Raw genomic sequence first — 11,797 nt, forward strand, 5'->3', positions numbered from 1 at the left:
TTTACAGAAAATCTGGCCAAAGAGATATTTGCAGGTCACGGTTTTAAAAATAATACATATACAGAGCAGAAGTGGCAGTAAAGGAAGAGCTAGCAGGAAGTAAACTCTTTAGAGAAAAAAAAAAACATTAAACATAAAACTTCTGCCCTGGTATACCTCACTATCATTTGTGCACCTTGTTTACTACTGATATGACACCAAGTGCCAAACTAGTAATGTTGTTTGCCCCCTCACTCTTTCTAAAAATAAAAAATAAAAAAGTTTATGCAAGACATATTTTTGTGAAATCCCAAAGTAGAAATTACTGCCTTATTATTCAGATATGTTTCTTTTAAAGGAGTATACCTCTCATTCAAGTTAAATACAATCTTAGCTAAACAATCTTTGTGAAATGCTTTAACTTGGCATGTGCTTTTCAATCATCTGGCAAACCCTGTGTTTTCAAATATATTTGGACATATGGATGTTTAATATGAATGTTATCTATATTAAGAGCAAAAAAAACCAAACTACTAAAACTGAAGACTAAAATGCAGTAAGAGTGGCTTCTACAATGTTGTTCTTTTGACATACGAGCCTAAAAACATCAACAAAGAATGTGTTTAACTAAACCAAAACATCATTCCAGACAAATAAGTCCATGTGAAACTATATGTAAACATATACACATGTCATGAAAACGTTTGGGAACCTCTGTTCTAATTTATTCACTTGGTTGCATTGGCTTAATGTGTTTGTTCTATTTTAGTAAACAGTTTGTTTAACCCTTACTAGACTCTCCATCCTAGACCAATAATCTGTCATTTAACAGTAATGCATTCTATAAACAGATTATAAACTCCTCATTGTTCAATAATTTCACTTGTAAGCCTGTTGCCCCTAAAGGGATTATCTGGAAACCGTAGCTGGAACGTCTAAACTCCTGATGTACAATCATTGTAAAACCCTGAGAAGAAAAAAAAAATTGCTTTCCTGCCCTGTAAGCCGCCCTTTCAGTTCAACTGAGCCAATTTTAAATGTAGATATGTATTACAGCTCAGTGCAAATATTTCAGCTTGATGGCAGCAACTAAAATGGAGGGTAGATAAACCCAAAACAAGCTCCACTTGCTAAGGAGCTTAATCACGGCGCGCTCACAGCCAAACATCCCTCTAAAACGGTCCTGTAATTAGCAGACTTGGCCGATTGAAGATTTACAAAGAAAGAGTCCCAAAGGTTCTCAGATAAAGATGCTTGTAGATCCAACTAGTCCAACTGAATCCTTAAGAGAGAGCAGGCGGGGCACGCCGATGAGGAAGTGAGAAAGGGATTGGCAGTGGAAACCAAGCGTACGAGATGATGGGAAGTCAGGAACTTTTAATCTGTTAATCTGCCAGGTAAGTGCTAAAAAATGGATCTCCTGTATTTAAAGAGAATATATTTTCATCATTATGTTAAATCTACAAAGATGAGTTATAAGAAGTATGATGGAGTATTAGTGCCATTCTAAGAAAATAAAAAAATGATGAGAATAAAGTCATAAAATTACAAGAATAAAGTTGAAATGATGTTATTCTCGAAACATTTCCACGTATGACTTTATTCTATTTTTTGACTTTATTCTCGTAATAAATAAAACCCTATTTTCATATTATTTTGATGTTTTTCTGGTACAACTAGTCAAAAAATATTACTTTATTCTTAAATTACTTAGACTCGAGTCGTATGACTTTTTTGCAAATATGACTATTCTCGAAAAACTGACTATGTTCTCTTATTTTGATTTTTCTCGTACAACCTTACTCTAAAAATATTACTTTATTCTTTTATCATTTAAACTTTTTTTTCTCATAATATAATGACTTTACCATGTAATTTAATGACATGGCCCCAATACTCCGTCATAAAGAAGAACAAACTTTAACGAACAGAACTACCAGATCTTCCTGACTGAGCAGATCTTAGCGGGGAGAAAGCTGGTTTCTCTTCCAGACTCTGATCAATAGCTCATATGCAGTTTGATAAGGATCTGGCAGCAGCGGTTCAGATCCTTATCCAGCCCAGCGGGATGGGCACTATCTGCACCAGCACACTTTAATCAGAGGGTGTTATTGGGATCGTTGCTCTGAGAGAAGTGGGGGGACAGAATGCACGCACACACACACACACACAATGCAGCCAATCAATCACTTTAATTGATCGAGAGAATGACGGTGGGGAAAATGAGCTCAGACGGCTCCGGGAGCAGCAGGTGAAGCTTTATGCGCGTTTGTGGGAGAGGATTGCCACTGAATTGAACTGGCGGACATTCTCATCCTGAAGTTTTTAATGTGCGCCGTGTCCGTAAGAGACCTTCGAACAAAACTAAAGGTCAGACAAGAGCTCTGTGGTGTAGTTGGTACTTGCTGGTGTGATGCAAGTCAATGAAATCGTCTTACTTTTCTCTACCACCAACACCAAAGAGACCTGGACAAAGAGTTTGATTTTGTGAAATGGAACCTGGTTCATTTTCAGACTCCGTTTTTATATGTAAAATAAGCCTTTTTCCATGGAAGCTCTGCAATTTATGGCCACAAACACGAGACAGAAAAGTTTCAGGGAGACCAGGTCCAGGGAACACACAAGGATAACGTCACAAAAAAAGATCAAAGCAAGGTTTGGCTATAAGGCATTTTCCTCTGAATTTAACATTGTAAAAACCACTGAAAACAGCACAAGCACTCCCAATTCAGTGCTTACATTAGTACCTCGGACACTGAAAATGGCGGCATTGGCACACAGCCATAAATCGTTGACCCGGATGTAGGGAAAGTGGAGCCTCTTGAACAACTTTCGAGCCACAACCAATTAACGCTGCGGATTTGACGCACATTCCGTTATTAATTAAAACTCTAAGGATTCTGCTTGCTTCAAAGTAGTGTGCCACGACAAAGTAGAGCAGCTGACAATAGCATAAAAGCTGTTTTTTTTCTACCACATTTTAAAAATATATAGAGAGAGAGAGAGATTCGCGAGGTTAGTGGAGTAGCATTTCTTAAAATAAAAAATAAATTGTGTTACGCGCTTGTCTGTTTCACAAACAGTAAATGCGCACATATTGTGGGCGACGTGACGTGAGACACAGGCCCAGCAACATGTTATGTTCAGCGTTAGCTTGTGCTAAATGACAAAACATGTACTTGCTGAAAAATACAAAACACAGGAGACATAATTTCGTACTTACACCGCCATAACTTGTAGATTTGTGACGAACAGCAGGACCAGAACCTCCCTTCAGTCGAAGTCTGAGTCCCGTCGTGAACTGTTGGTAGAGTTCAAAGGAATCCCTCCTAAATTTATTCCCACAAATTACAACTTTCTTTGCTAATATCACAGGGACATTGTTAGCAAAGAATAAAATGGAGCCATGAAACTCTGAGTGAGGGGAAAAAAAAGATGAATGGACACAAGTTATGTAAATCATTTCTTCCCTTTTCCTGCAGCAGCCATTGCGCAGCGGTAAAAATCACAGCTGAACACACTTAGCGTAATGAAGTGGGCGGAGCTCCAAGGATTGCCAGATGAGGGGCGGGGCTTGGGGTTGCTAGGTAACAAAATGGCGGTGGAACAATTTAGAGGTTTTTTTTAAAGAGGTCATTTTGCAGACACCCGCAAAACATTTACTTAAATTTAAGTAAAAAAATTAAAATAAAATAAAAAAAAAGAACTGATGGTGGGTTTTTCTATTTATTTATCTTTTTTGGGGGGGGGGACGGGATTATTGGGCTGTTTCTATAAGCTGTAGATATCCCACATGGAAGTGCAGAAACACGCTGCATGTTGTGGAAATGCTTTTTACTAAAAACAGGAAAGATGGATGGAGCTACATACAGGGGAATCCTGAAATAAAACTAGTTAGCGATACTGTTGAATACTTAAGGGCGCATTCACACCGATCTGTTTGGTCCGATTTAACCAAACTCTAGTTCATTTAGAAAGTCCGGTTCCTTTCAGGAGGTGTGTATAATTTAAAAAAAAAAAAAAAGCAAACCCTGGTCCACATAAAAATCTCAGTCTTGGTTCAGTTGAAGTGAACTCTGGTACAGTTTGAATGCATATGTGGATGCAAGCGGACCGGGTAAATACAGCTTAAACACGAGAGCAACGCTAACGGGAGAATTGACTTGTGGTCTTTGCCCAAAGACAAATCCTACAACTGTTGACATCTGAAGATAAAATCTGACGCTGCTCCATTTTGTTTATATTTCATGACGACAGAAGTTGCGCTCAGTGTCTTCTTCAGGGGCTTTTGTTTCGTTTCTTTCAGTAGCTTTTGGTGCAGGCCCACCAGGTAAAAAGCTTTTTCCAATTAGTTTGGCTCGTTTCACACAGCGCAGTGTGAAAGCCAACCGCACCTGCTGAAAATGTAACAAACGTTGCAATTCCAGCACCCAATCGAACCAGCTCTTCTATTTAAATATAAAAGCACTTAAACAGTAGGCAGAACAGACTTCCACTTTTCAGCTGTCAAATCACCGTAAGCAAACAGCCAGAGCTACAATTAACTCAGACCAGGCATGTCAAGGTCAAGTCCCAAGAGACAAAAGTGGTTCACTGCAGAATCTTCTCTCAATGACCCACCAGTTGGTTATGTTCACACTGCACATCCCAAAATGCACCACAATGGCTATATGGGTGCAAACAACCTTCAGTGCAACCTCTTTAATACACATTCTTTTACAATGTGTGTAAATGAAAAATGTCAGGTAGTCTTGACAACATGGTCTTCTGCCTCTGAATTTGGTTGAAACACTGAACTGTTTAAACAAAAAAATACAGGAGCAAATTAGTGTTTTTAAATCATTTTAGCTACCAAGAGCCAACATCTGTCGAGGACCAGTCTTGGTTCTGTTGGTGAAAGCTAATTGTGGGACAAACTAAATGTTTTCTGGGTAAATGAGGCCAAACTTGACTGGCGTGAATCTTTAAGTCTTTGTCTCATTTCTGCATCCAATAAGTTTGTGTGTATGCAACAAGCCCTTTTACCTCCCAAATTTCTTTCCCAGTCCTTTGTGATCCTGTCGGTCCGAAAACATACAAAATTATTCATGTGGCGACACCGACCTCCAGTGGACAAGAAGAAGAATTACAGTCACCGGAAATCAAAATTGCAACTGAAGTCACTTTAAAGCTCAACGTAATAAACGGGAAGTGTCTGAATAAGAGTGAAATAATCAGTCATTGGAGTAAAGAGTAAAACATTTCTTTATTTTAAGACTTCGCATGACAGCCATGACAAAAAAAACAAAACAAAGGAATAGCATTATTTGGTTTTCTTTTATACAAATTAGCTTAACATGATAAACACTGTACAATCCAGAAAGGCATGCATAGCTGCTAACGTGAACAATGTCTGAAATCTTTTTAAAAATTGTGGGCCAGTGCATAATCCATTAGTAAGTATGCACACAGAGGAGTTTACAGATTACTAATGAATTATAATTTCACTGATCTTATAAAAACCTATATAAAAAAACAAAAACAAATCCACTGATAAAATAAGTTTAACATGTTAATAACAATGCCCACATTAAGAACACTCCTTGAGAACTGGTTTTATTTCCAACTTCACATGGAAGACAAACTGGACTACATATAAATATTAAACATTAAATTATGTACAACGTTTTTGTTCTAATGGGAGGTTTCACTCAACTTAAGTCTTTTAGACCATTTCTCCATCTTCACGAAGAGGCCAAGGCGTTCTCCAGGACATTAATGTCAACCAAAGGAAGAGAAGCGACTTCAAAAAATACCCTGCGGGAAAGAAATAAATTGTTCTGCATTATTCACCCCACCATCTCAGAACAGCAATATCGCCAAGTGTATTTTTCTTTGCAGACTTACTTATGAGAGTATTTGTTCCGGATGGTTTTCAGGTTATCGTCGGATGGAGCTTGAAGCATAGAGTGGAGCTTCCTGACCACAGGCTTCAAGTCAGACACCTGATAGCCGGAGTGGAACTGCAGGATGGGACACTGCAGGAGCGACAACACGGAAGAAGAGTTACATCCAGCTTTGGGGTTTAACATTTCATGAGAGGTTTTACAGTCTATTGTAAAAATACTTTGGCAAAAACTCTTACCACTTAACCTATATAAGCTTCCATCTTTGCAATATTAGATTTTAATATATTTCTATAAGATGTACTCGTTTCCTGCTTTGTCCACCATTTTGTTGAACAAAGGTTTTCCCATTCGGCCTGCAATGACTCTTGGGAAAGGTTGGGCTGTCAATGATAGACTTGTTCTTCAAATCCAGAGAAAAGAAGAATGCTTTGGGAGGAGCCTTTCATATTTGGCCCGTCTTTGTTGCATCACTGATGCAATTGTAGGGCTGGGAAATAACTCAATAGCAATATTAATACACGACAGACGTGTATTAATATCAATAGGAATGCTCAATAGTTTCACTGAAATCCAGTCCAGAACCGCACATCATTCTGGGGGGATGCAGGCAGGCCAGTCACAATGACTATTGTTGCTAGAAGATAAATTATTGAAATTATTGTGATACATAATTGATTTGAGACCATTGCCAAATTGACCCTCTCAAAGGTTAATGAACTTTTATTTTGTGAAGAACAATGATCATTGGAACTGGAAGATATTTTAACCATCTAAAAAAAAAGCACTAAAACAGAAATAAAACTCGCATTACTGAACCCATAAACAGATTATGAAGTCCGCAAACAAAACTGCCCTTCAAAAAAATAAAAAAATCAGAACTAAACTGCTTAAAAATAAAAGTGAAGACAAAACTGTATCACAGCACCAGCTTTTCCAATATTTCAGATCTTTAAAACAAAAAAACTTAACTCATCGATGTTGACTGATATGAAAGGCAATACGTAATCGGCTTTCAAATGCGGACTTTGAAGGATGCAGCCCCTGAGTTGGGACACATCCTATCTGGGAACTTCTGAATATATTCAATATACAAGGAAATTACTAATCCTCATTGCTGATCTACACGCACAAGATTCAGTTCGTGATCAAAAAAGCCCAAACAGGAGGAACCCATTAAAAAAAAAAAAAAAGTACAGTTAAAATTTGGGCTAATTTCTGCTCTGAAATCTGTCACCGATTCAAAACAGTGAAAGCGAGGGCAGCTGTGGTTTAGGTTTTTGTGTGAGCTGGAGGTCGCTTACCCATCCTCCCAGGTTTTTGGTGACCAGCGCCATCAGCAGGCAGGCCGATGCCAGCCGAGAGCCGCGCTCCAGCACAAAGTCTATCTCCATCAGACTCATCTCACAGAAGAAGCGAGCCAGAGTCAGCGTGTCCATGCCGACATTCACACACTGCAGGGGGAGAACAAAGAAAGAAAAAAAGTTAAGCCATGTTAGACCCGAAGTCTTCAGTCGCTCTGCCGTACAACAACATTTACGACTAAAGCCTACACACCCTGGCGTAGCGTCTGAGGAACCGATACGGAATGGGAATGTTGATGTCGAACGACAGCGATTTCAGGATGTTGGCTTCCATGTTGATGAGCTCGCGCCGTTTGTAAGCGTCGTCGCAGATGTAGAGGAAATCCTCGATGGGGGGCGGGCAGCGCTCCTGCAACCAACGACGAAAAGGCTCAAAACGGTTCAAAGTGAAATGTCACTTCAAACCAGCTGAAAAAAAAAAAAAAAAAGAAAAAATTATCACCTCAAATTTGCAGGCGATCAGCAGGGCGGTAGAGCCGACGAGCTGCAACATGTCCCTGTGGATGGGGACTTTTGACAAGTAGTGGTCTGTCAACTTCACGGCCAAGTAGAGAGTCTCGTGGAAGAGCTCAAAGTTCTCCTATGTGAGAAAAAAGAAACACGATGAAGAGATCAGAAAGGCAACCGCTGTTCAAGTTATCAAAATGTTTTTCTAAGATCAAAAGACTCTTTGATCTTTTCCGACAAACACACTGGCTGAATGAATCACCTGGACTTCAACCAGCCAGTCGATCAGGATCGTCCTCATGTCTGGGCTGAGGTAGGGCTGCTTGTCCATGTAGTTGGAAAGGACAAACTTTTCCTGAAAGCGAACAATTGAGGATTATGGAGCTGAACTAACAACAAAAGACACAAATACTCAATGTTGAAGGTTTTCTAGAGTTCCCTCACCTCTCTCTTTTTAAGGTAGTCGAAGATATCTTTTGCATACTCAGGACACATGTAACAGTCTTCAGAGTTATCAGAGTCGATGTCAAACTCTGCTGGGATCTGTACAAGTCGAAGGAATGTGGAGTTAAAACACGAGGCTTACTTTTACCCAACTTTAGGCTGCGTTCACACAGCAGGCAAAAACGACCCAAATCCGGCTTTGTCACCCCCAACTGAACGGATCGATTCCGATCTTTGCGTGGTCATGTCGCATTTTAACCAATTTTTATGTCACCGATGAGACATGAGCAATTATTATGAACCAGAAGAAGCCAGGCTCGCTAAATCCGGACATGAACGGCGGCTGAAAATTCTAATCATGAACTTATGGACACTGAAGCGCATCGCATCACAATCCCACCACAGTTGGCTCTGACTGCACGTCCAAACAGACTTCTCCACTGATATTGCCGTCGATGCTCCACAAGACAATTGCTAGTAGTTGTGCTTTTCCATTAGCTTCCTTCAGCTTGTCATGATTTTGTGATGATATCGTCAGTTCCCGTTACTGATTAAACGTTAAAAATGGATCCATAAACGACTCCATCCATTATTACTTCCATAAAGTAATAATGCTGCCGTGTGACGTCAACGTTCTCGTGAGCACGCGTGTCGCTTTTCGGAGTCGAGCATCAAGACCTGCCGTCTCGTGAAAGTAGTTTTAGAAATGTGCGCTTCTTCTTACAGGCTGCCTCTGGATGTGTGCCGGCACTTCCCGGGCAGCAGGGGGCGAAACATCTACAGGTTCTTCTGCCGGAGACGAGTCATCCCGCTGCGGCTCCTCGTTGGTCTTCTTCTCCTCCTCTACGTCGGACCTTTCTTTCTCGGCCGGCGATCCCTCGGAGCTCACGGATGACGACCTGCAGGGGGCGAGAGGCTGGGAGGTAAAGGCAACGGGCGAGAAGAACGACGACAGAAAATAAACCCAGAAGATCTTTAAAAAGTACTTTTGTAGGTTTGTTTGATTCTTTGACAGCACCGAGGCAGAGTTGGTCTTCTTTTCAACTTTCTTCGCCGACTCCCTCTTCCTACCTGGAAGGCTGATGGTCACCTTGTGAGCCTGGAGGCAGATTGGATGAGAATTTCAAGAAGTAATAATTAAAAAGCGCAAACATGCGACATAAATAAAATCATGTCCCGAGGAGTTGTCAAAGTGTAAAAGAAGAATTTCATATTGATCAAGTTTACCTTACTTACACACACACAGAGTAGTAATAACTACGACTACCCTCAGTTACAAATCAACTTTTTCAATATGGCCCAACAATAAGCTGCGATTTGGACATGTTAGGCATATAAAAGTGAGTCAAAAAAAATTATTGTTGCATGTAGCACCTCTAATCTGAACAAATTAAAAGTGGTGTTTGCATATGAAGGGTAAAGCTTAAAATGTTTGTAAGAGGTACGCCATGTTGAAAATGCGACTTTTTAACTGGGACGCCTTGCAGTCGGGTTTGACGTCCAACCCAGCTCTGAGTTCCGAGGTAACTGGAACGCAGCATTTATTTAAAGCACAGCGCTGGACCCCAAATAAGAAAAATAAAACGTACCTTGGAGTGAAAGACTACATTGCAGTCAGTGAATCACAAAAAAGGGAAAGTTGCACCAAATGACATAATACTAGGATTTTGTTTTGGTACAGTATTTTAATGATTTTTCTAAAAATAAATAAATAGAAATAGTAATCATCTCCTCGCCAATACTTGACACATTGCATCTCTTCTAGGTAACATGTTGCGCCTATTTTAATGCTACTTTTCAGGCCGAGTTACCAAGCTGCCATATTTCTCTAAAGAAAGACGCACACAACTCACATTGGTGATGTCGATGAAGGCAGTCCTCTTCTTGGGAGCTCCGTGAGGAGGAGACGAGGAGCGCTTCACCTGAGTGGCCTCTTCCTGAAGCACAAGCAGCACAACAAATCAGGCAAATCCTCTTGCAAGTACTGCGTCGTTGCAATACGTGCCACGGTCACACTTGTTGCGTTGCATGCTTTGTTGTTGTCTTAAAGAGAGATTCCTGTTGCCCATTCCCCTCACCTGGTTCTCCGAGGCTGCTGCATTCACCTTGGACGCCTTTTTCCCTGCGGCCTCTTTGGCTTTCTTCCCTCTGGTGATAGGCATGGCAGCTTCGTTCACCTTTATCCCGCGAAAACAACTGTCCAGTCGCCGCTGCTGTTTCGGATTGCACAAAGCAGAAAATGGCGCACTTACACCAAAAACAAAGCCAAAAAAACACAACAACTCTTCACGGCTTTAGCACATAAGCTAATTTAAACTCGCTCGCATAAAAGGGAGTCTTCCGTGGCTGAGCTTGCATGACGGGCGGGGTTTCCTCGAAGAGGCTCTGGGCTCGAAGACGCCGAAACTCAGCCTTACCTTAGCGTGCTTCGCTCTGTTAAATCCAGTTTAGAGAGTAGAGAGCGGCCTTTTTCTGGAATATTTATTCCAATTTAGCAGCGATGCTTCGCAGTCGGCAGCGTTTTCAGCCGAGGATCTGAATCTCCTGCGCCTTGCTTTCATTGGCTAGAATTTGAGCCAAACGGACCAATCAGGAAGCGGAACAGAATGCCGTTGATAAGGAGCGCTGGTTATAAGTACCAGCTCCTACCGGTGCACTATTGCGCAGTTAAAGAAATAACATCTAATTAACGTGTTTTAGCCCAAAAATATATTTTCAAAAGTCATTGTCGGGGTATTTTTAATTGCTTACATTTAATGTATAAAATAAACTCTTTTATACAAGCAATGGCTATTCCTTTCTAAATGCAACATGTTTCTGAAAATGACGATGAACCCGTCTGTTCGACAACAAACACACCTGAAAAAGGAGCTCTAAAGGTATTCAAACCTCATGACAACCAATAGAAATTCACGCCTTGAGAGATTTGTTGCTGTTTTGTTCGGGGAGGTTTTAAATAGCAGTAACCTTGTCATCATGGGACACACGCACACACACACACACACACACACGTGTTCTCCGTCTACCTGTTATCATTTAGGTACAGAGTAAATAAATAAATCTACTTTAAACTTTTCAAACGGCGTCTTTTGATTTCTTTGAGATTCAGGTGTACTTTTTAGTTGCTGAGAGGAAACTTCTCCACTACACTGGAATCAAATTATTACACTTATTTTAAAATACATACTTTTCATTTGTTGGTTTAGTCATTGAATGGAAATGAAGAAATATGAACTTGAGATGGGGTGAGTTAATTCTAAGACTTTTCAAATATTCATCCATCCATCCATTTTCTTACACCCTTGTCCCTAATGGGGTCAGGAGGTGCTGGTGTTTATCTCCAGCTAACGTTCCTGGCGAGAGGCGGTCACCCTGGACAGGTCGCCAGTCTGTCACAGGGCAACACAGAGACAGACAGGACACACAACCATGCACACACACACACACACGCACACACACACACACTCAGGGAGAATTTAGAGAGACCAATTAACCTAACAGTCATGTTTTTGGACTGTGGGAGGAAGCCGGAGTACCCGGAGAGAACCCAAGCATGCACAGGGAGAACATGCAAACTCCATGCACAAAGACCCCGGGCTGGGAATCGAACCCAATACCTTCTTGCTGCAAGGCAAAAGTGCTGCTACTGTGCCATCCAAATATTCTGTAGTGTAAATA

General features: G+C 40.8%; 1 protein-coding gene across 3 annotated transcripts; it reads right to left on the minus strand.

Annotated features, from left to right (window-relative positions):
• Window positions 1-5,212: 5,212 nt before the first annotated feature.
• Window positions 5,213-10,684, minus strand: ccnb3 (cyclin B3). Of its 3 annotated transcripts, none has more exons than XM_032581989.1 (12): window positions 10,537-10,684; window positions 10,198-10,329; window positions 9,973-10,056; window positions 9,106-9,218; window positions 8,844-9,018; window positions 8,120-8,218; window positions 7,938-8,030; window positions 7,671-7,808; window positions 7,422-7,577; window positions 7,169-7,318; window positions 5,866-5,996; window positions 5,213-5,775 (listed from the first exon to the last, which is right to left on the minus strand). In XM_032581989.1, exons 2-12 carry the CDS (start codon window positions 10,279-10,281, stop codon window positions 5,703-5,705), a joined length of 1,296 nt encoding a protein of 431 aa, XP_032437880.1. In that variant the 5' UTR covers window positions 10,282-10,329; window positions 10,537-10,684; the 3' UTR covers window positions 5,213-5,702. The 3 variants fall into 3 exon arrangements, with proteins under 3 accessions (XP_032437880.1, XP_032437878.1, XP_032437879.1); XM_032581987.1 differs by having other exon boundaries at window positions 10,198-10,332; XM_032581988.1 differs by having other exon boundaries at window positions 10,198-10,335.
• Between the last annotated feature and the right edge of the window lie 1,113 nt (window positions 10,685-11,797).

The sequence above is a fragment of the Xiphophorus hellerii genome, chromosome 14, assembly GCF_003331165.1.
Source record: "Xiphophorus hellerii strain 12219 chromosome 14, Xiphophorus_hellerii-4.1, whole genome shotgun sequence".
Taxonomy (NCBI): Eukaryota; Metazoa; Chordata; class Actinopteri; order Cyprinodontiformes; family Poeciliidae; genus Xiphophorus; species Xiphophorus hellerii.